The 24,629-nt window shown below is 44.6% G+C and overlaps 1 protein-coding gene and 1 long non-coding RNA gene across 4 annotated transcripts in view; one reads left to right on the top strand and one right to left on the bottom strand.

Annotated features, from left to right (window-relative positions):
• LOC131824600 (uncharacterized) overlaps positions 1 to 1,790 on the top strand; it is a 101,297-nt gene extending 99,507 nt beyond the window's left edge. For all 3 annotated transcript variants that reach the window (XR_009350911.1, XR_009350912.1, XR_009350910.1), the window contains one exon: positions 1,652 to 1,790. This is a non-coding gene — a long non-coding RNA (uncharacterized LOC131824600). The remainder of the gene's footprint in view (positions 1 to 1,651) is intronic.
• CLSTN2 (calsyntenin 2) overlaps positions 1 to 24,629 on the bottom strand; it is a 623,667-nt gene that overhangs the window by 896 nt on the left and 598,142 nt on the right. Inside the window, exons 11-16 of the mRNA XM_059162790.1 lie at positions 17,230 to 17,378; positions 15,120 to 15,337; positions 3,325 to 3,495; positions 2,743 to 2,888; positions 2,507 to 2,630; positions 1,587 to 1,771 (exon numbers count right to left, since the gene is read on the bottom strand). Of these exons, the coding sequence (XP_059018773.1) occupies positions 1,587 to 1,771; positions 2,507 to 2,630; positions 2,743 to 2,888; positions 3,325 to 3,495; positions 15,120 to 15,337; positions 17,230 to 17,378 (993 nt within the window). The remainder of the gene's footprint in view (positions 1 to 1,586; positions 1,772 to 2,506; positions 2,631 to 2,742; positions 2,889 to 3,324; positions 3,496 to 15,119; positions 15,338 to 17,229; positions 17,379 to 24,629) is intronic.

Here is a 24,629-nt window from a genome sequence, read left to right as displayed (position 1 = left end):
GGTTTTAAATACAAGACATCGAAGCCCATCCCTTTCAGGCCAGGGTTTGCTTTCCAGCATTTCTGGAGCCTCTCTGTATGGAGCTTTCCAAGTCTTAAATGTAGCTTAAATGCTCTTTTCTCATGGAGGAGCATTCAGCCCATTTCCGGGTGAGATCATATGCTCTGGGAGCAGATGGCCTTCTAAGCCAAGGCGCAGGTATGCTGCTCCTCAGAAATACTCCTTCGGAAAGGAAAGTTCATGATCTTCATTATCCATGCCCCCTTTACTATCTGAGACTTATGTCCTCAAACTCAACCTCACTCTTTTCCAGTTCCAGTCCTGCCCGATTTTTGGTGATTCTAGCAAAATTTTAGTTCTGGATTTCTATTTTGAGTTGATGAAAGAGCCATAAGAGATGTATGCCCTTGCATGGTTGCCTCCCCTCCCTGGAGTGGCTTCTTTTCTACCTTGCCTGCCTGCCCCCATTCTAACACATTCCTCAAGGCCTCCCTTAGGCTAACCTCCTCCAGGAAATCTTTTCTGAACACTGCCACCTTGATGGCTTTCCCTGATCATGCTTCACTGACCTTTGGCAGCAGCAGGTTAGTGCTCAGTAAGAACACTCAGGCCCCGGGCTCACACTACTCCAGGCCTCAGGGCTTGTTTCCCACAGCCAAGGTTCTGCTCTCCGAGGGTGGAAATGCTGGTGTACCCTAGGGCATGCTCAGCACTATACCTACACCTTATGCTACAAGCTGAGCTACAGCAGCAATGCTGGCTAGGATACCAGAGCATGAGGCCAACTCGGGGACCTTGGGGACCACATTGGGAGAATCTTCATGCCTCAGTGACTCCTTTGATCTTCCTCTGCTTTTCTATTCCTGCCTCTGCCACCACCGAGGACCCATGGGCAGCCCAAAGGGCACTGTGGTATTCGTATGTCCAGAGCTGGGGCCTTAGACACTTGTGGGTGGATGCTGGAGGTTGCTGGCTAACTGAAATGATAGGACGTTAGGATCCAGCAACCTTTAGTTAAATATTGGCACTGCTACTACCAGCTATCTTTCCTCTTGAACTTGGTTCCCACTCAAGAAGTGAGGATGAGCACCTCTGTTTCACGGGGACTGGTATATACAGAGCCCCCTGTGCACTGTCTGACTTGATGGGGGCTCAGTGAATGGCAGGTATTACTGTTGTGTTTTTGTTTTAGCCTATCTGAGCCTTTAAGTGAGCTCTGCAGGCAGCATGGAGCAAAGCCATCTAATTTACACTGTTAATCAGGAATTCAATACTGAGTCTTTAAGTGTTAGTCAGCTTTGAGTTAAATACTATGGGGGAGGCAAGGGAGAGACACCACATGGCTGCTTGCCTTAAGAAATGTCTGGTTCTGCTGGTAGGGTGAGAGCAATTCATGTATTTTTAATCAGTGAATGCAGCTGATGGGAAAATATGGTCCATGCATGTGGAGTGGTCTGAAGGTGCTCAGAGAAGGCAAGGGTCAGTGGGGCTGGGCTAGTTGGGGCAGGGCTTCCAGCACAGGGAATATGGAGCTGGGGGAGGGGAAGCATCCTGCCTCAAGATTCCAGCCCCTGCATTAGGATCACCTCCATGGGGTTGACTGTGATCGTGAGCGCAGAGTCGTCCCAGTCCATCTCCGCTTCCTTGGCAGCCTCCGTCTCCTGGGTGAAGTGCTGGTGGGCAATCCGGACCCGGTACACGCCCATGGCCACGACAAACACCAGCATGCACACAGAAATGATGATGACCACTGTGGCGATGCTTGGGACCACTGGAACAAGGAAGGAATCCACATGACATGGTAAATGGAAAGACTAGCTCAGTCTTGGGATGGAATATGAAGGAAACACGCATGTGTAGGTTAAAATCTGCCCTACCACTTCTCAGCTGTAGATAGAACTCTGGGCCAGCACCTCACCCTGCTGGGGTTTCACTTTCTTCATCTCTATAATGAATTTAATAATTCTTACCCATGGGTACTTGTGAGGAATAAATCAAGTATTTGATGTACATTGTCTTCTGTCTTTTGCTTTCCCCTCAGATTCTGGTGTGGGGGTGGGGGGCTTCCACCGAGAGCCAAGCACTGTGGAATTTCACAGGGACAGACGCACCAGACAGTGATACAAATGGCAAGACTGGAAGTGAAGTAAGGGTGAGAGATTGCAATATGGTGTGTGCACGTGTGTGTGTGTGTGTGATAGCACATAGGAAGGGGCTCGGGGAAAGCATCACATAGGCTGTGGCTCTGAATCAGGCCTCATAGGACTTGGAAGACTTTACCCTAGCACTCCATACCAACCTCTGTTATACACTTGTAACTTCTTGCCCTAACTAGCCCCTTACTGAGGCTGTGAGGACCTCTGAGGTAGGGCCCACAGCTTTCCCATTTCTGGGTCCCTCCTTCAGTTCTGGGCACCTATGGCTGCTGCACCGTACCTGTTAGTGGATGTTCTTGAAGCACCATGACCAACTGATACCTTGAGGTCCTTCCTCCCATGCCACCTACCTGAACTTCGCTGGATGCTGTTCTGGGACTCAGGGTGGTGGACAGACTGCAGGAAGGGAGGCTGCACAATAAGGTGGTTGACGTGCTCCTTGTCTGAGACTCTGGCCTCATGGAGGATGCTGACCTAGGAAGAGAAGGGAGAGGTGCTGCTGACCAGGAGTGGCAGGTGGACCAAATGAACGAGGAATAAGTAGATAACTCTGAAATCCCTCCTAATGATGGCAGGACCCACTCACCTCCAGGTTGAACTCATTGCTAGCATAACGTCCATTGAGTTCTGAGCACTTGACTCTGAACCGCCGGGCCTCAAGGGAACTTGGATGCCAGTTGCGGTAGCGGATGTGATGCAACACCTGCTCATAGCGACTCATGGAGCCCACACCTGTGCCAAGAGACCACACCTGTCATAAGTAGGTAGAGGATGGGGGGGATATATGATGTGGCTTCTGAGGCTTGTGGTTCTCCTGAATTTATCTAGGGTATGGGTTTAAGATGTTTAGGGGCAGATGATGCATGGATACGGAAGTTCTAAGGAGCCAACTGAACTGACCCACAGGCTTTCCAGATGCATTAGGTGCTGATCAGAATGGTCCCATCCTGTAAAATGCTGCTATATTATTTGCTGAGATCAAACATAAGAGAAAGCATGCACTCACTTTCTATGTAGCTCACTGAAGGAGGGGCTAGCAGTCCATGCTCTGAGGTCAAAGGTCCCTAACTGACACCTCCTCTACAGGTGACAGAGCACCATGACACTCATGACTCCAGCATGAAGGTACTCAGAGAGCACCAGGTTAAGGGACTGAGTGTGTTCTTACCATAGATAGAGTAGCCTGCTGTGGAATTGGTGGCATCCAGGTGTCGCTGATGGAGCTCACTGTGGTTGAGTTCTAAGCACTCCTGTCTTGGGTCCAGGTCCCCTCCAAGTACCAAAATGTCACAGAAATCTAAGTTGTGAAGCATTTCTTCTAAGACTGCTGATTTGGGGGCTGAGGGAAGATAGACATATGGGAAATACAGGCACAAGGACAACTCAGACAGCAGGCTTGCATGTCCTATTCCTCCTCTGTGACCCACACCAGGGTCAGACTGGGTCAGGAGAAGAGACTGTGCCATCCCAACCACCATGGCTCAGATGGATGCCCAGGCATGCCCTGAGGTTGGGTGGCATAGATTTGTGTGAAGGGCATGAACATAATAGGCAAAAGCTGTGAATTTGTATACCAGCCATGGAGATACTTACAGTTAGATAAACTACACCTCTCAATTTCCTCATCTGTAAAGAGGGCAAGGGTCTTGAGAGGATTGAAGACCGTGTCTGGCACCTCGTAGGTACGCAATAAATGACAGTTCTTATTTGGGACCAGAGAGAAGTGCCCTCCTCGTTTTCCCCATGTGGTCCTGGTGTGTTTATCTGTCACCCCAGCAGACCGAGTTTTTCAGAGGCAGAAGCACTTTTTGTTTGATTTTGTTTTTAATGACCAACTCCTCAATATCTAACCCAGGGGCTCATATGGCACATATTGCTACATATTGCTCAAATAGAGAAGCACAATTAATATAATTAAATTTATATATATATATATATATATATATATATATATATATATATATATAATCTCCAAGTAGGGGGAAAAATATGTGTGTGTGTGTGTGTGTGTGTGTGTGTGTATATATATATATATATATATATATATATATATATATAATTTTTTTTTTCCTACTTGGAAACCTTACTTGGCAATCTGTTGGTCAGTCTAGCAATCCTGGCCTGATTTTATGACCCCAAATTTCCTAAAGAGACATCTGAGTATTTGAATGCTAGACATATTGGCATTCTCAGCTTAGAGAATGCCATCTTCTGGGGAAGATGGCAGAGTAAAAGGACCCTAAGTTTATCTCATCCCACGGCTATACCTAGGTAATACCTAGGAAAACAACCTGAAAACAACCTGAAGTCTGGCAGAACAAATTCCACAACTAAATGTAGGAAAGAGATACATGAGAGAGGGTAGGAAGGAAAGAGATGTAGTCAGGAGCTAAATGGGTCTGTGGGAAGGAGGGGTGCCACAGACATAGAAAGGGGAAAAACACAGATCCTCATACCAAACACTCCAGGCACATGGAAGACGAATCCCCATAATATTTGGCTTTGAAAACCAGCTGGGCATAATTTCATGATTTGTTACAAGCAGTAGGGCTTAATACCGGGAACATTAAAAATCAGTGGGCTTGGCTCTGGGAGAGTGGAAGATGAGAGGAAGCTCAGTCCCTTCCCCTATAGAGGAAGCACAACAAACAGCCTGTGAAAATATAGCATAGAAGCAGCAGTTTGAAAAATGCCTGGGTTATATGGAAGGGAGGTTTGTTTACCAATCTCAGAGCATGTGTCAAAGGGACAGATCACTGGGCAACTCTTCCAGGCGTGTGGGCACCATCCCCTCCCCCACACTTCTCACCTAGAGACACAGACACCTGAGGGAACCAGCACAGTGCCAACAGATGCTACCCAAATTGCTAACAGTGCAATGATACCCAGGTTCTCCTGCAGACATGCCCTCTCCAGCAAGGCCTCCACTCCCTCCCATTGCATACCTGCATAAATCTTCCTAAAACCAAGTTCTCTGAACCAAGTTCTCCTGCTGATCAGCCCCCTCCAATATGACCCTGGCCAGAGCCCCTCCAAAGTGGTGCCACAGGCCTGGCACTGTGCAAGCTACCCTGAAAGGGACCAGCACCAATCCCAAGTGATTCCTGCCCCAGGGAGAAGGGAAGATAACCACACATACCAAGCCTCAGCCCCAAAAGTAGGCTGGGGGCAGACCTCTGGTCTGACTTTAGGCCCCAACCACAAACCAGTGTCTTAAGGAACAACACAGGGAAATCACCCTGCAGGTTGATGCTACTGTATCTCTGACAAATGCTTGGTCTGATTCAACTCAAGCCCAATACCCACCCAGACTGACTTAACACCACAGGGAAAACCCTGCTCACAATAGGCAAAGAAAGCCCTTGCAGACCACTGAGATGAAGGCAAAAGCAGCTCAGCCATGGCCATAGGTCACACAGAACATGCATAGGAGATACTATCGAAGCCCCAGTTTCTGGTGAACAGGGGACACTACAGGGCACTACAGGACATGTTGATTAGGCCACTACTTTCAAGAGCAGGAGACCTTGTGGACTCTCCCAACACACAAAAACACACAGAGGTATAGATAAAATGAGGGGAGAGAGGAATATGTCCCAAATGAAAGAACAGAACAAAACCATAGCAAGAGACCTAAGCAAAAATGAAGAGTACTATTCAGATGCTTAACTGGCTGAGCCACCCAGGCACCACAAAGAGAAAATTTTAAAAACAGTAAGAGCAAAGAAAAGAGTTACATATAAGGAAAACCCATAAGGCTATCAGCTAATTTTTTAGCAGAAAGTTTGCAGGCCAGAAGGGAGGGGCATGACATGTTCAAAGTCCTGAAAGGAAAAAATCTGCAACCAGGAATACTCTATCCAGCAAGGCTATAATTCAGAACAGAAAGAGAAGTTGAGCTTCCCAGAAAAACACAAGTTAAAAGAATTTATGACAACTAAACCAGCCCTACAAGAAATGTTACAGGAAATTTGCTGCATGGAGTAAGAAAAGTAAGAAGCACAAAAGCAATAAACAAAGTATATCTATAAAAATCAGTCAAGGAACTAAAAAAAGTCTACAAAATATGACACCATGTACCTAAACTGTGGGGGTGGGAGGGTGGAGTAAATAATGGGCTCAAACTTAAGTGACCCACAACTTAATATAGATTGCTATATGCAGAAGATGTTATTTATAAACCTAATGATAACCATAAATCAAGAACCAGAAGAGATATGCAAAACATACAGAGAAAGGAATCCAAGTATATCACTAAAGAAAGTCAATACCCCATGTGAGAAGGGAGCAAGAGAAGAAAGGAATAAATGAGAACTACAAAAAGAACCATAAAGCAAGTAACAAAATGGCAATAAGTACATACCTATCAATAATTATTTTATTTTATTTATTTATTTTTAAAGATTTTATTTATTTATTTGACAGAGAGAGATCACAAGTAGGCAGAGAGGCAGGCAGAGAGAGAGAGGAGGAAGCAGGCTCCCTGCTGAGCAGAGAGCCTGATGCAGGACTCGATCCCAGGACCCTGAGATCATGACCTGAGCCGAAGGCAGCGGCTTAACCCACTGAGCCACCCAGGCGCCCCTCAATAATTATTTTAAATGGACTAAATATTCCAGCAAAAAACACAAGGTGGTTGAATGGATAAAAACCCACACCCTATCTCTATACTGCCTATAAGAGACTCATTTTTGACCTAAAAATACATGCAGATTGCAAGTGAGAGGATGAAAAAGCACTTACCATGCAAATGGAAGTGAAAAGCAAGCCAGAATAGCAATACTCATATCTGACAAAATAGACTTTAAAGCAAAGACTGTAACAAGAGACAAAGAAGGACATTTCAATAATCAGGGAAATAATCAAACAAGATGATATAACAATTATAAATATTTATAATCCCAACATGGGAGCACCTAAATACACAGAGCAGCAAGCAGGTAACAAACAAAGTAATCAATAGTACAATAGCAATAGGGGACTACAGTACCTCACTGACATTGATAGATACATTATCTAAACAGAAAATCATCAAGGTAATAGTGGCTTTGAATGACACATTGGACTAGACGAATTTAACATACATTCAGAATATTCCATCCTAAAACAGCAGCATGCATATACTTTCTAGTGCACATGGAACATTCTCCAGAATAAATCACATAGTAGGCCACAAAACAAGCATAATAAAAAACATAATAGGGCGCCTGGGTGGCTCAGTGGGTTAAGCTGCTGCCTTCGGCTCAGGTCATGATCTCAGGGTCCTGGGATCGAGTCCCGCATCGGGCTCTCTGCTCAGCAGGGGCCCTGCTTCCCTTCCTTCTCTCTCTGCCTGCCTCTCTGCCTACTGTGATCTCTCTCTGTCAAATAAATAAATAAAATCTTTAAAAAAAATAATAATAATGGAGGTTAAATAATGGGCTACTAAACAATGAATGGGCCAACCAAGAAATCAAAGAGGAAATAAAAAAATACATGGAGAAAATTGAAAACAAAACAGTCCAAAATTTTAGGATGCAGCAAAAGCTGTTCTAAGAGGGAAGTTTATTGGGCTGCCGCAGAAAGGAAGAAAAATCTCAAAAAAAAAAAAACAAAAAAAAAACCCTTCACCTTATGGAACTAGAAAAAGAACAACAAACAAAACCCAGACTATCAAAAGGAAATAGTAATGACTAGAGCAGAAATAAATGATAGAGATACTAGAAAAAAAAATAGAACAGATCAATGAAATCGGGAGTTGGTTTTTCGAAAAGATCAGGACAATTAAGAATTCTTTGTTACACTCATCCAAAAAATAAAAACAAGAAAGAGCTTAAAATAAAAGAGAAAAAACAGTCAAGACTGTGAGATACAAAGGGTTGTAAGAGAATGTTTATGACAAATCATATGCCAACAAATTAGATAACCTAGAAGAAATGGATAAATTCCTAGACACTTATAACTTCTCAAAACAGAATCAGGAAGAAACAGAAAATTTGAGCATGCCAATTACCAGCAATGAAACTGAATCAGTAATCAAATACCTCCCAACAAACAAATGTCCAGGACCACAGGCTTCACAGGTGAATTCTTCTAAACATTTAAAGAAGAGTTAATACCTATTCTCCTCAAAGTATTCCCCAAAAAAGTGAAGGAAAGCATCCAAATTCATTCTATGATGTCAGCATCACCCTGATACCAAAACCAGATAAAGACACTATCAAAAAATAAAACTATAGGCCCATATTCCTGATGAGCATAGATGCAAAAATCCTCAACAATACATTAACAAACCAAATCCAACAATACATTAAAGAAATCAGTCACCATGATCAAGTTGGATTTATTCCTGGGATGCAAGAGTGGTTCAGTATTCACATATCAATGTATATCACATCAATAAGAGAAAAGGATAAAAACCATATGATCATTTCAATAGCTGCAGAAAAAGCATCTGACAAAGTACAGCATCCATTCATGATAAAAAAAAAAATCTCAAGAAAGTAAGGTTAGAGGGAAGAAACCTCAATATAATAAAGGCTATATAGGAAAGATCCACAGGTATATCATATTCATTGGTGAAAAACAGAATTTTTCCCTAGACAATATCCACTCTTAACCACTTTTATTCAACACAGTACTGGAAGTCCTAGCCACAGCAATCATAACAAAAAGAAATAAAAGGCAGCCAGGTTGTTAAGGAAGAAGTAAAACTTTTGAGTATTTGCAGATGACATGATACTATGTCTAGAAAGCCCTACAGATTCCATCAAAAAACTACTAGAAATGATAAATGAATTCAGTATGGTTGCAAAATAGAAAATCAATATACAGAAATTGCTTGAATTTCTATACACTAATAACAAAACAGCAGAAAAAGGAAATTAAGAAAATAATCTCATTTGGGATTCCTGGGTGGCTCAGTTGGTTAAGAGTCTACCAAAAAATCCTAAAATTTGTATGGAACCAGAAAAGACCCTGAATCACCAAGGAGATGTTGAAAAAGAAAAACAAAGCTGGGGCATCATGTTGCCTGACTTCAAGCTTTATTACAAAGCTGTGATCACCATGATAGCATGGCACTGGCACAAAAGCAGACACATAGACGATGGAACAGAATAGAGAGCCCAGATACGGATGCTCAACTCTGATCAAATAATCTTCGACAAGGCAGGAAAAAATACCCAATGGAAAAAAGACAGTCCTTTTAATAAATGGTGCTGGGAAAACTGGACAGCTATATACAGAAAATGAAATTCAACCATTCTCTTACACCATACACAAAGATAAAGTCAAAATGGATGAAAGACCTCAGTGTGAGGCAGGCATCCATCAAAATCCTAGAGGGGAACATAGGCAGTAACCTCTTCGACATTGGCCATAGCAACTTCTTTCAAGACATGTCTCCAAAGGCAAGGGAAGCATGAGCAAAAATGAACTTTTGGGACTTTATCAAGATAAAGAGCTTCTCCATAGCAAAGGAAACAGTCAACAAAACAAAGAATGGGAGAAGATATTTTCAAATGACACTACAGACAAAGGGCTGATATCCAAGATCTATAAAGAACTTCTCAAACTTAATACCCAAAGAACAAGTCAAAAAGTGGGCAGAAGACTTGAGAAGATACTTCTCCAAAGAAGACATACAAATGGCCAACAGACACATGAAAAAGTGTTCATCATCATTAGCCTTCAGAGAAATTCAAATCAAAACCACATTGATACACCACCTTACACCAGTTAGAATGGCCAAAATCAACAAGGCAAGAAACAACAAATGTTGGAGAGGATGTGGAGTAAAGGGAATGCAAGTTGGCACAGCCACTTTGGAAAACAGTATGGAGGTTCCTCAAAAAATTAAAAATAGAACTACCTTATGACCCAGCAATTGCACCACTGGGTATTTACCCCAAAGATACAGGTGTAGTGAAGAGAAGGGCTATCTGTACCCCAGTGGTCATAGCAGCAATGTCCACAATAACAAAACTCTGGAAAGAGCCGAGATGCCCTTCAACTGACAAATGGATAAAGAAGATATGGTCCATATATACAATGCAGTATTACTTAGCCAACAGAAATGATGAATACCCAACTTTTGCATCAACATGGATGGGACTCGAGGAGATAATGTTGAGTGAAATAAGTCAAGCAGAGAGAGTCAATTATCCTATGGTTTCACTTACTTGTGAAACATAAAGAATTGCAAACATAAAGAATTGCATGGAGGACATTAGGAGAAGGAAGAGAAAAGTGAGGGGGAGAAATCGGGCGGGGAGATGAAGCATGAGAGATTAGACTCAGAAACAAACTGAGGGTGTTGGGGTGAGGAGGGTGGGAGGATGGGTTGGTCTGGTGGTAGGTATTAAGGAGGGCACGAATTGCATGGAGCACTGGGTGTTATAAGCAAACAATGAACAATGAAACACTACATCAAAAACTAATGTTTTACTGTATAGTAACTAACATTAACCAAAAAAAAAAAAAAAAAAGAGTCTGCCTTCAACTCAGATCGTGATCCCAGGGTCCTGGGATTGAGCCCTGCATCAGGCTCCCTGCTCATCGGGGCATCTGCTTATCCTTTTTCTGCTGTCCGCCCCCCCCCCCCACCACCCATGTGTGCTCTTTCTTTCTCTCTCTCGTTTGTGCTCTCAAATAAAATCTTTACAAAAGAAAACAATCCTATTTACAATTGCATCAAAATAATAAAATACTTAGGAATAAACTTAACCAAGGAGGTAAAAGACCTGTATCCTTATAAACTATAAAACATTGATGAAAGAAACTGAAGATGACATAAACAAAGGAGAAGACATTCCATGCTCATGAACTGGGAGAACAAATATTGTGAAAATGTCCATACTACCCAAAACAATCTACAGATTTAATGCAATCCCTGTCAAAACACTGACAACATTTTTTATAGAAGAGCAATCCTAAAATTTGTGTGGAATCAAAGAAGACCCCAAATAGCTAAAGCAATCTTGAAAAAGGAGAACAAAACTGGAGGCATCACAATCCCAGATTTCATTATGTTCTATAGAGCTGTGGTAATCAAAACAGTATGGTACTGGCAAAAAAACAGACACACAGATCAATAGAACAGAGTGGAGACCCCAGAAATAAACCCATGCTTTTAAGTCAATTAATCTACAACAAAGGAGACAAGACTATACAATGGGAAAACCATAGTCTCCTCAACAAATGTTGGGAAAACTGGTCGGCTATATGTAAAAGAAGGAAACTGGACTGCTTTCTTCCACCATACTCAGCATGGATTAAAGACATAACTGAGAGACCAGAAGCCATAAAAATCCTAGAAGAGAGCACATGCAGTAATTTCTTTGACACCAGCCATAGCAACATTTTTCTAGATACGTCTCCCGAGGCAAGGTAAATAAAAACAAAAGTAATATTGGGACTACGTCAACGTAAATAACTTTTGCACAGCTAAGGAAGCAAATAATTAAAACTACTGAAAGGGAAAAGATATTTGCATATGACATATCTGTTAAAAGATTAGTATCCAAAATATATAAAGAACTTACATACAATTAAACACCCCCAAAACAAATAATCCAATGAATAAAGATCAGAAAATATGAACAAACATTTTTCAAAGAAGACATCCAGATGGCTGACAGACACGTGAAAAGATGTTCCACATCACTCATCATCAGGGAAATGCAAATCAAAATCGTAATGAGACATCACCTCACACCTGTCAGAATGACGAAAATAAACAACAACAACACAAGAAACGACGAGATTGTAGAAAAAGGGAATCCTCATGCACTGTTGTTGGTGGAAATGGAAACGAGCATAGCCACTGTGGGGAACAGTGTGCAGGCTCCTCAAAAAGTTAAAAATAGAATGACCATAGGATCCAGTAATTCCACTACCAGATATTTACCCAAAGAATGCATAAACACTAATTTGAAAAGACCTATGCACCCCTTCTTTTATTGCAGCATTATTTACCATAGCCAAATTATGGAAGCAGTCCAAGTGTCCATCAATAGATGAATGCATAAAGAAGAGGTGGTGTGTGTGTGTGCATATGTGCATATGTGTATGTATATACATGTATATATGCAATAATACTCCACCATGTGTATGTATATATAGACATACACAATGGAATGTTACTCAGCCATAAAAAAGAATGAAGTCTTGTCATTTGCAATAGCATGGATGGATCCTGAAATGCAGGAAGTCAGAAAAAGACAAATACCATATAGTTACACTTATATGTGGAATTTAAGAAACAAATGAACAAGGAAGAAAGACAAATCAAAACACAGACCCTTAACTCTCGAGAACAAATTGATGGTTATCAGAGGGGAAGTGGGTGGGGGTGGGTGTGATAGGTGATGGGGATTAAGGAGTGCACTTGTGATGAACACTGGATGATGTACAGAATTGTTGAATCATTATATTGTGCAGTGGAAACTAACACTGCATGTTAACTCTGCTGGATTTTAAAAAAATATGGAAAAGTGATGGTATTTATGGAGTGCTTGCTATGAGTCAGGCACTGTGCAAACAATCCTGACAGCTATTAAATGGGGTACTAGTATTATTCCCATTCCACCAGTGGTGAAGTGGAAGGTCCAGAGGGTAGCGTGGATTGCCCAGGCTTACACAGAAATTAGGGGAAGTGCTGGGACAAGCCATGACATTCTGATTCCACAGTTTATAAAATTCCCATAACATTTTGGTTAGTAGTCTTCAAATGCTTTTGATCTTGCAGCCTTTTTGGGAAAAATTTCTCAACTGAGATCATTTCAATATGTATAGTTATTTATTTATAAAGTGGACTAATCTATTTTGTATACTATAAAACATTTATGAAATGGAAATTAAAAGGACTTACTAGAGAAAATTATTTTAAATAATTATTTTCTATTTTAATTTTTTAGTGATACCAAAAATATTTTTTGTTCTTACCAGATATACATAATTATAAATAATCATATGCTTAATTTTTAGGTGTTTGTCGATCTCAAAGGCTTCATGTTTCACCAGCAAAATCAAAAATCACATTAATCTACATGGAAGGCCTGTCGTTAGTGATAGCATACTGTATCTGTATTTCAAATGGACTTTGCTTGGTTTCTGGAGTTTTTTGCCAGCTTCTTATCAGGTCAGTTTAGGTCATCCCTACTCCTACCTCCCTGTGTAGCTGGCTGATGGCTCACACTATGAAGGGGACGTGGTGTAATTGTGGAGCATTTTCTCATTGCTCTTCTGGGGCTATATTATAGCTTCTATCTTCCATCTGTACTCCTCTGGATTCCTACTGTGCGAAGGGACTGTGCTGGTTGAATCCGCCATGGTTGAACCCTCAGGGAGTCCCCTGTCTGGCTTAATTAACTGGTAACTGCCACCATGGGTTAGCAAACATGGGGGCGGGCAGGGAAGCATCAGTCATGGGGGACTTACAGAGCAGTATAGCTGGCCCAGTTGAGGGGGCAGGGTGCTGGTGGGGGAGACACGTACCAGCAGTAATGTGGATGGAAAAGGTCAGAGCCTTGCCAGGCAGAGGTAGGGCATGAGCAAAAGCAAGAACACAGAGGTATGAGAGAGAGGCGTGTACACGGGGGACTCGCCTGTCGTTGGTACAGAAACAGCACAAAGAGCAGGAGGTCAGTAGGGACAGAAGGTGATTCGAGGGCGGGCCGCTGAAGTCTGCCGGCAAGTGCCATAAGCCTATTTACTTAAGGTGTCTACAATAACAATTACTCTAACAATAATAAGAAGATTTAAAGAGTACCTGTAACAGCTCTCGGGCAGTTGGCTCTGTGCTCTGCCTGCACTTCTCGTAAACAGAAGGTGAGTGCGAGCCCAGGTAATAGCTTTTTCCTGGCATTGCCTGTCAGCCAGTGGCAGGCCTAGCACGTCCACAAGCTCCTAGTTACAGCCTGCAACCACTGTGGGCAGAAGCCCTTCCTTTCTCCATCTGACTGTGACTCCAAATGAGGGCAAGGGGAAGAAGGGGACGCTCACAGGCCCTAATGCATCTGGAGTGTCACGAGGCTAGGGCTCTGTCCTGGCAGGGACACCTGGTAAGACACCATCTACTGCATTGGACTACATTGGAGGCACCCCATTCGCTAGGGACGAGGGTGGTTTAAGGCAGTGAGTAACTCGGACTACTACACAAGCAGCCATTCAGGGACTCAGGCCCCCTTCGACCAGCACATCAGCAGCAGCTGCTCCTGGAGGCCGAGAGGAGGGAGAGCTGGAAGTCCACTCCTGGAGGAGGCTGCCGAGGATGGTTCAATGAATAATCCCCTGTAGCTCTGGGCTCTGGGTTTCCCTTTCTTCTTCTCTAACCTTCCTTCCTTGACCCTCCATGCCCCGCCAGCTGAGTGCACTGTAGCTTTTCATGCAACGGAGTGTTTCTCCCTGGCAGAACATTCCAATAATGCCACCTCCACCAAGAAGCCCTTCCAATAATGCTGGAAAGTCTGAGAGCTTACACTAACCTGGTGGATCAGACCCAACTTTGGCCGTATGTCTGCTAAGGCACAGCTAGATTTTTCCTTTGTGCCTCTTTAGCTTCTCTTCTGATTATCACAGTAACACATGCGCACTATTGAACATTCTGCATTTGCAGTCAAGCGAAGGGGAGCAGAGACAAATGGGCTCTTCGTGTCTCAGAGAGCGGCACTTCCAGTGTCAGGTGTGCTTTCTTCTTGGCATTTTTCTGTGTGTGTTGTAGGAACTCTGTAATTTGCAACTTGCTTTTTTTCATTTACCCTTTGACATAAATACCCTCCCTCCAACATCTTATCATGTACATGCATGGACCAATTATTTGCCAAATGGCTCATTTCCCTCCTGTGATCTGTGTTGTTTGCAGGTTTGCTCTGCAATTGGAAATTCCCTGCTGTGGTAAACAGTGCTGCTGTCCTGCAGGGGGACTTGGCATGGCTCTGAGAACAGAAGGCTCCTGTCCTACAACCCAGCACACATCTGTACCTGTGGTCCTCAGGTCACCCGGGGCTTCGGCTTTGGCGAAGGTGCTCACGATCTTGAGGTCAGGGAAGAGGGTCACCCCTCGGGCACTTTCAAACTGGGCGGCGGGTCTCCAGAGGCGGTCTGTGCCCCGGAGGCTGATCTGGGGCTCAATGGCCTGCAGCACCATCACAAAGGCATCCACGTCAGGGACACTGATGCACACATCTTCTCCAAAGCACCTGGGAAAACAGCTGATGTCATGGCACTGAAGAGTGAGCCACGAACGCATCCACCACCACAGGACCAGGGATGAGGAGACACATTAACACCTCTAGCCCTTGCTAAGGGTCTAGAGGTCTCAAGACTGCTTTGGAGTCTCGGAGAGTGTGAACAGACATTCGGACTGAAAGCTACAGCACAAACTAATAGCCATCTAGGGAATTAAGAGGATTGGCTTCTGGGAGAACTGGGAATCTTTGGTACCAGAGACAAGTAACTGTTAAACCTCTAATTATCCTTTAACAAACTAATCAGTGGTAACATTAATTAGCCACTGCTTGGTATAGCACTATGATTTTGTATGCAAACTGCCATCTAACTGGTTGGGTACAGGCATCGTGCTGAGACCCCAGGGCTGAACGCTCCTGTGCTCATGTCTGTTGTCTCTCGATGAGGAGCTTCCACAATGCCCCTGTGGCGGGTGTGCCACGGATCCTCTCTTTTCTCCTGGTACGATGCCACAGAAATACCTGGAAGGCAGACCACTGTGACCTCACCAGCAAGGCCTGGGAAGTTAGAAAAGGTCCATGGCCTGGCTCAGCCACAGCGGGGCTGGGTGACCCCAGGCAAGGTGGAACTCCTGGGAACCTTAGTTTCTCCATCTGTACAGTGGGGGTGACCATAATTAATTCCCTCATAAGAGCAAGGATTAAATGTGATGGCATATATAAAAAGAAGCCAAGCCCTGAGTCTGCTTCACAGTTGGAGCTCAGGAAATGTAGGTGGATCCAACACCCTCATCATACCGCATCAGGCACACGAGTCATTGGCACTCTGTGCTGCTCACCTAAGCCAAAGACCTAGGCTAGAGCTCCGGGGCCCGAGGGCCGCACTGGGAACACTGGGTGGACTCCAGCTGGTGGCGGCCGTCAATCTGTATCCTTTTGGTAAGTTCCCGGGGGAAAGGGCCATCTGGGTGGTCACCATGCTGAGCCACTCCCTCCTCTTCTGTGTGGTGGGCGAGATGTGGGAGTGTGTTATGCTCCTGCCCCTGGTTTCACCTGGCCTCTGCTGCACCAGTCCCAGAGGGCACCGTGCCCCTCATCGCTTCACGGAAGCCTGGTCCTTCTACTTGACTGCAGTGTGGAGCTGAGCTGGAGATGCTTGCTCCCTATCACAGGCTTCCAATGGGGGCCCTTAGTGTGAAGGGGGGTATATCTCCTCTGTACCTAGAGCTGTTGAATCTGAGTGCTGCCTGTGGGGATTAGTCTGGCACCTGTCCCTGGCCCCAGTAACGTGGTAGTCAGCAGACCAGTCTTTACCAGCCTTCTTCCTATCCTGCTGGCTTCCCATCCTGGCTCCAGGGATTAGGGGACTCCCCTTCCTGCCTCCCAGGAGTTTTTCTGGGGTCCCACCAGGCAGTTGCCGTGGCTGAGAAATGATTTGACATACCAAGATGTGAGTTATCCCCTTTACTGGGCTCTGACCCCTGGGGACAAGAACTAGACCCTCTTTCTCTCGAAGACCTGTGGTATTTAGCTGCTCTCAAGCTGGGTTGGTTGATTTAATCCAATTCATTAAACATTTTTCAAGTACTGACTACGTACCGGCTACTGTAACCTTAAATCAGATCACTAAAAACCGAGCTTTCTGCGAATTTACAGGATGCAGTACTACATCAGATTCTGTATTAAATAGAGAAAGCTGAATTTGTGTTGGCAAAGCAACCGAACATTTTCTTTAAGAAGAAAACAAGAAGAGAACACAGATCCACTGGGGCCTCCTCCTAGGGGTAGCAGAGAAACTGCAAATAGCTGAAGAAAGATGAATCTGTTTTGCCAGGGAACATTCCCCAGGGACCAGCCCCACTGCCTCAGCTGGGCCCCCAGCTGACCAGCGTCTATCTACTCACTGGACTTTGGAGGAGACTCTCAGATGCCGCACACCCGCCGTCGGGAACTGCCTGGAGTTGATGTAGGACACCTTCTGGAGTGCACGATTGATGTTCCCAATGTCGTCACCTTCCATCACCAGGACGGACTGCGAGGGGTTGAAGTGGTACTGGAGGAGGAAAGGGGGTCCCGTGGGGGACAGTGAACAACAATGGAGCCCACTCTCTGCATGGACAGGCCAGGAAGGCCCAGTGTCTCGGGTGTCTGCAAGTGCAGCAGCCGTGCGTACGGATGACTTATTTTTTTATTTTTTATTTTTTTATACTCTAATTTTTTTTATTATGTTAAGTTAGCCACTGTATAGTACATCATTAGTTTTTGATACAGTGTTCAGCGATTCATCACTTGGCCTATAATGTTAACCCAGTGCTGTGGAGGACTGTTTTCACCCCTCAAACAATTCCTGCTACCCCTGGGGGACTTCTGGGCCTCCCCGTAAGATCCCCAGGGGGGTTAGAAACCCTTGAGTCACAAGATGGGATTCTGAAGGCCCGTCTCAGGGCTCCTGTGGTCTAGCCTGTGCGGGGTCCCTGCTCTGGGCTGCTTTGAGGTTGTAAGCAGCCTTTCAGCCCTCAGACAGCCTACCCCCTCAGCTGGCTGCCCAGAAACGTGGGACTTTGGCTCATTTCCCTGGTCTTGTCTTTGGGCTTGAACTGCTCCTCAGCTTACCTTGTGCTCCCCTTCCTGATTCACGCCGCCTTCTTAGCTACCAACCTTACAGCTCACATTTCAGTTAATGGCTCTCCTTCTCTCTTAGATCTCATTCCTGGTCTTGCTTCCCCAGTGCCCCACCCTGCTTTCCTGGGAGTTTGTTCACTTGTGGTGTACATTCCCGCCAGCTGTCCCAGGCCTATTATCTGTTCATTCCGCTCAGAGTCCCTGGTACCCCGAGCTCGGTAAAGGTCCGGGAGCTACGATGCTCCTCACCGAGTCCCTTGAGTCCTCAAACCAGACACACCAGATACAAATTCCTGCTTCTCCCTGAAAAGCCCGGGCAGTTGCTCTCGCAGGCACTGGGCAGGGAGAGCTGCCCTGGTAGAGGTTCCACTAGCTTATCTTCACATACCTCTGAGCAGAAATATTATCAGTAAGACATCAGGAGCTTATCAGTGCATTCAGGTGATGTATCCAAAGTTCATATCACAGGAAAAGGAGATCTGGATATATTTTTACTTATTTATTTTTAAGTAATCTCTGTACTCAATGTGGGTCTCAAACTCACAACCCTAACTGAGTCAAGAGTTGCGTGCTGTTCCAGATGAGCAAGCCAGGTGCCCCTGATCTGGATATATTTTTATGTAGCTACTGGGCAGTATTTTTTTGGATAATATATTCACATAATTCAAATATACATATGTACTAAGTGAAAGTGTCCATCTTATCCCTATCTACCCAGTTTCCAATATCCCATCCCATAAGTAGTCACTATTATGTAATTTCTTAGGACCAGATTGCATTATTGTTCACGATTAGTTGCTTCCCCTCCCAGTGGGAGCTTATACATGCCTGTCCTAGTGTCCATAGGCTTGACTCTGTGACGTATGGAACCCTGCCTGGCAAGGGAAACATTTTTTGCCTTGTTGTACTCAGTGGTGCTCCTGTGACTTAATCGGTCAATGAAACGTGGGCAGAAGCATTATTTGGTTCACACTCATATGGAAGTTTCACAGCCAGTTCCCTGTTTGCCGTATTCCTTTCCCTCTGAAGTGAAACCTGCCAGGTTCCCTTAGGGCCTGGTCCATCAGCCTGTGTCTCACAGTGGGGTAGTATGTGGCTCAGCGCCAAAGCCCATATATAATGGACACTGGGTGGGAACAACAACAACAAAAAAGTTGTATAAGGCACTGAAATGTCTTAGATGCATTACCAAGCCTGTCCTAAGAGCTACTCTTTAGCATTCTTATCAATACAGATTTCCTTTTTTCTCCTTTCTTCTACTAATGGTAGCTTTTTACATACTTTATTTTGTAAAATCTAAAGTACAATAAAAATAAAAAGTATAATACTTTATTGTACTTTATTTTTTTTTACTTAGCTCATATCTTGGAGACTTTCTGTATTAGCACGTCATAAACTTCCTCCTTTTTTACCGCTGTATAATATTCTGTGAATATAAATTATATTTAACCAGTTTCTTATGGACATTTGGATAATTTCCAATCTTTTACTAATAATGCCACAATGAATGATCTTGTACATATTTCATATGTGTGCAAGTATATGTATTTACTGGATAAATTCTTCCTTGTGAAATTGTTAGGTTTAACAGTATATGCACCTTAAATTTTGACAAATGTTGCCCGATTCCCCATTACTAAAAATGGGAGAATTAGGAATGATATCAATACACGCTCCCTCTCCCAGTGTGTGGGAATGCCTCTTTTCTCAAAACCTCAACAGAATATGCTGTTGTTGGGGATTTTTGCCAGTCTGATAGGTGATAAATGTTACCTTAGTGTAGTTTTAATTTACATTTCTCTTGCCATGAAGGAGATGGAGTATGCTGTTAAGAGTTTAAGGAAAAATCCATCTATATTAACGTTTCTGTGATCTGGCTTGTCTTTTTAAGAGTTCCCTGTTCTGTACCAGGACTCTAAAAGGAGGTGGGTGTCCCCTGAGCACTATTGATGATACTGACCCATATAAGGTCCCTTTAATGTGATCCCTAGCCAACTGAGAGCTTACTCTTTTCCTCCTTCAACTGTCATTTGTTTTACTCTTACCTCCTCCTTGAGGGCACCCCAACTTCCCTCTTTTAGGTCCCCACTGGGCTCCTGTAGTGCTTATGAAATGGTAGTACAGTGATTACAGCACAGTGACCATGAGCTCCCTGAGGGCTGGGACTCCAACTCATATCACCAAATCCCAAAACCTAGCCCGAGTGCCCATAATCCCATTAGATTAATGAGTAAATGTTCCCCCTTGGTCCACATTTGACTCGGTGTCTTTGCCAGGTTACTCCTCAGGTTACTTTTCATCCATTGTCTTCTCAGCCAAGGCTCTGTGGGAGTCATTATCAGTGCTCACTAAGCCCTGTTTTCCTTTGCATGCTTAGCATCCTGGAGGCTACACTTGGTCTCAGCCACTTGCTGTAGTGGTGGTGGTAAGGGGGGGCATGTGACTGCATCTGGCCAATGAACTGTGAGAGGAAATGAGCGGAGGCTCCTGGGCTGAGGCCCTAAAGAGCCCTGTGGGAAACTGCAGCTTTTCCCTCCACCTCCACTTGCACTTTGGTGGCTAGGGTGTTGAAGGGAGAAACCTCACTCCACCTTTTGGGCTTGATGTGAGAGTATAATAAACTTTTAAGCATTAAACCATAAGGATTTTGGAGTCCTTTGCTACTGCAGTATTTTAGCCCATGTGGAAAAATTCAGACCTTCCCAGGCAGGATTCTCATCCAAGGCTATGTGGCATCTTTGAAAGATCAGGGGTGCGTAGATTGTTGTACCCCAATTCCAGTGCAGACTACAGAATACAACTTTGGATGATTTACATCCCCTTTCCCGACTTTATTTCCTCATTTAAAATAATAGGGATATTAGTATCTACCTATCCAAGAGCTTAAATAAGGTAATGTATATAACAAATCTAGTGCTTAAGGGATGTTCAGTCCAAGATAGCTTTTATTATAATTCCTAACATTGTAATTATTTCGGCATGGGGTCTGCCCACACAGGTACTGCTGCCTTCACTGCTGCTCTTCCCCTGTGATCCAGCTCCCTTCTGGCCTCCATGCATTGAGCAAAGTTTCTCTGGCCTGGGAGGTCGTCACGAGCACCAACCCCTCTGCTGGGTTTGGGAGTGCCCGGGTGTATGTGGTGATCCCAGAGTCATCCTCTGAGCTGGCTTCTCCCTTGCTGTGGACTTGCCACCAGAGTGTGCTCAGCCATAGAGCTGCCCTGTTCTGAGAGCGGCACAAATCATCCATTTCAGATTCAAGCAGAGGCAAGTCCATTCTTCTAAAATACCACTTATGTTCCTCATGTCCTTCTACCTCCCTACCTCTCCCCAACGCCACCCTGCACCATCCCTGCTACAGCACAGTCATGGAGCTGCTGCTGCTGTCTGTCTGCCTGCCTCCCTCAGGCAACTGTGAACACCTTGAAGGCGGGATCTACTGACTTTTCCTCAGGGTCACCACAGGGTCTAGCACAGGAGAAACAGGAGACCGAATGATAAGCCTTGTGGAGGAAGCTGATCCAAACTTCACATAAGGGCTGAACAGGAAAATCATGGGGTGCCTGGCTGGCTCAGTTGGAAGAGCATGTGACTCTTGATCTGGAGGCTGTGAGTTTGAGTTCCATGCTGGGAATAGAGCTTTTTTTGTTTGTTTGTTTGTTTTTTGTTGTTTGTTTTTTGTTTTTTAGATTTATTTATTTGACAGAGAGCACAAGCAGCAGGAACGGGCAGGCAGAGGGAGAAACAAGGCTCCTCGATGTGGGGCTTGATTCATAATGACCTGAGCCATAGGCAGGTACTTAACCGAGCCCCAGGCACCCTGGGTGTAGAGATTACTTCAATAAAATTATAAAAAAAAAGAAAAAGAAAAAAAATCAAACAGTTCTTCTGCAAGTTTGAATCAGCAGTATCCCATGCCAATCAGCAGAGGGCGCATTCCCACTGTAGCCACCTAAGGAGAGGATGTCTAGGCTAGGTGTTGGATCTCCAGTTAATACCCTCGTCTGGCCACCTGAGCATCCTGAGGGTTGCCACAGGGCATGAAGGTGGGTACTGACCTAGCCATCAATATAGTTCTTGCAGGATCAATAAGACCTTCTACCAAAGTAGGTTTTTTGTTTTGTTTTGCTTTAAATTGCAGTGTTCCCAGCCCCATGACATGACTAAGGGTAACCGGTCTCTGTGTAGAACACAGAATGGCGTTAGCATTATCACAGGGACAGGGGTTGGATTCCTGGGGGTCCAGCAAAGAGTGACAGACTCGTTTTCTTTTGGAAAGCTGTGCTGTGGCCACAGGGATTTCTCTCTTTGAGCCATGAAGCTGCTAGACTGATGGCCTTTGGGAACAGTCCGTTCTCCCAGAGGGTCAGCCAGTATTGCCAGGCACCTACCAGGCTGGGACATCAGTGAAATCCTTGTCCAAAGCCCAGGCCTGTTCCTCAAGAGGGAGCTGGCTCTGGCACTCCAGGCACCTTGCCATTCACCTTGATCCCCGCCAGCCCCTCTGGGTTGGGCCAGATGAAGACTTGCCACATTCAAGTGTCCTCTGCCATAACGCCACCCAGGTTTAAGTTTCAAATGAAGCTGGCACTGTGGCAACGCCAAGTGCAAGGCCAGCCCAGCTAGAGAAGAGAACTGTGATTTGTTGAGAACCTATTAGGTCCTATTAGAACCTATTATTAGGTTTACTAAGGTAGATCTGTATCTATATATCTATAGCTATCATCTCATCTATCTATATATACATATTTTTCTAGATCTCTATATATCATATATATGTGTATGTGTATATATATGTATTTGTATATATATATAGTATGTGTATGTATATATATATAGTATGTGTATGTATATATAGTATATATATAGTATGTGTATGTTGCATGTGTATGTTCTATATATATAGAATCCAATCCATTTCTCACATCACAAGGAAGTATACTTTAACACATGAGGGAATTGGGGCTTAAAGAATTAAATTATTTTGTCCAAGGTCACACAGCTAGGATTTGTACTATGGTTTGAACTTAGGAGTGCCTTGTCCCAAAGGTCTTCCTCTTTCCCCCTCCTCCACAGATGGGCAGACAGGATGCTATGAAGATCAGAACAGAGGATTCTTCAGGAATGCGGCCATTCCGTAGAGTCACAGCGTCTCACTTGGGTATGGGACAGTAACCACCCAACCACTTAATGACTGCAGACATGCAGAACAAATATTCAGCAGGGGAAAACAAGTGAAAACAGGAACCCAGGCTGGGTTCTGCGAGCAGACGGGAGGTTTTGTTGATTACAGGAGACCTTTGCTTTCCTTTGACCACTCAGGGAGGAGGCAGGAGGCCAGGAACCGGGAAAGAAACTATTAGTCATTATTCAGAAATGAAATGATAAATGGAGGAAGGGCAAGAAGCAAGGAAGTCTGAATCATTTCAAGTACGCATTCTAATCGGAGTTGCTGGTGTAGAGGAAGGAGCACAGGCTTATTTTGGGCAAGTCCCTGAGCCCCCATCTCCTTATTTCTGAAATGGGGCCATAACATTTAATGTGTTGTGAGGAGTAGGGATAATGAACTTGAAAGAGCCCCCAGTGGGGACACCATCAATCCTGTGTCTTATCATTAACTTCCCCTTCAGTGCTCTAGTTCTTGCCAGCTGTGCCCTAAGGATGGAAAAGGATCCTCTGCAGTGACTGGTTATCAACAGGTGGCATCTGGAAAAGTCGGAAAAGCCTCAGCCCCCTCACCCCCCAGTGGCTCTGTGTGCCCCTCATTTCACAACTCCCTCTTTTCATAGGCTCTGGTGCTCTGCAGAAATGGTCTGCCTCTTAATTTATCTTTCTAAGAATGTGTGGCTTTTTGGTCTAGTATCTTTTCTTTGCTTTCTTTGTCCTGCAGTGCTTGAACCCTGAAACTGGTCTCATGGGGGTGCCCTGGAGCAGAGCAGATCCACTTGGGGTTGGGGGGGGGGGTAGTAAATCCAGAATCCAATGGAGATGGAGCCTCACTGGGCTGACAAAATGCTAAGGAAACAACTCAAACAGCTGGCTGAGTATCAAACCCCAGCTCTGCAGGTGAGGTTTGAAATAGGCCATGAAGTAGACAGGGGGAAAGTTGTCCTTCCCAATAAGAAGCAGTCCTGCAGCTTTCCTTCAATGACAACTATTGAGTGCACCTGTGTGTGTGTGTGTGTGTGTGTGTGTGTGTGTGTATTTAACATCTGGAAAGCCATTCTTGCCTTGCCCTGTCTATGCACTTCTCCCACCTTCCCACTTTGATCCAGGCTCCAAGGGGAGCATCCTAAACCATACTCTTGCCCAGATCATTATCCTCTGCCTGAGTCCTTCAGTGGCTCCCTGTCCCATGTCAATACCTGAACATAGTTTACGAGGCTCCATGATGCAGCCTGGGCTTATCTCTCTGGCCACACTTTCTACCTTTCCTCCTGCATTTTGGGCACTGTAACATTGGCCTTCTTGGCATTCTAGTGCACAGGGCGGGGCTCCCCAGCCCTCTGCCATCATTCAAGCTCTCAGATCTTCCTAGAGCGACCACCCAGCTCCCCACTCCTGCCATTCTCCTGGTTGATTCTTCCCCATCCTGAAACATTCCTCTCAGACCTTGCCTCCTCCAAGAAACCTTCCCTCACTGCTGCTCCTCAAGTTCTAGAACTCTGGAGCAGGACCACTT

This window comes from Mustela lutreola, chromosome 2 (assembly GCF_030435805.1).
Source record: "Mustela lutreola isolate mMusLut2 chromosome 2, mMusLut2.pri, whole genome shotgun sequence".
NCBI lineage: Eukaryota > Metazoa > Chordata > Mammalia > Carnivora > Mustelidae > Mustela > Mustela lutreola.
Note: the sequence above shows the minus strand (reverse complement) of the source record. Positions and strands in the feature narration are given on the sequence as shown.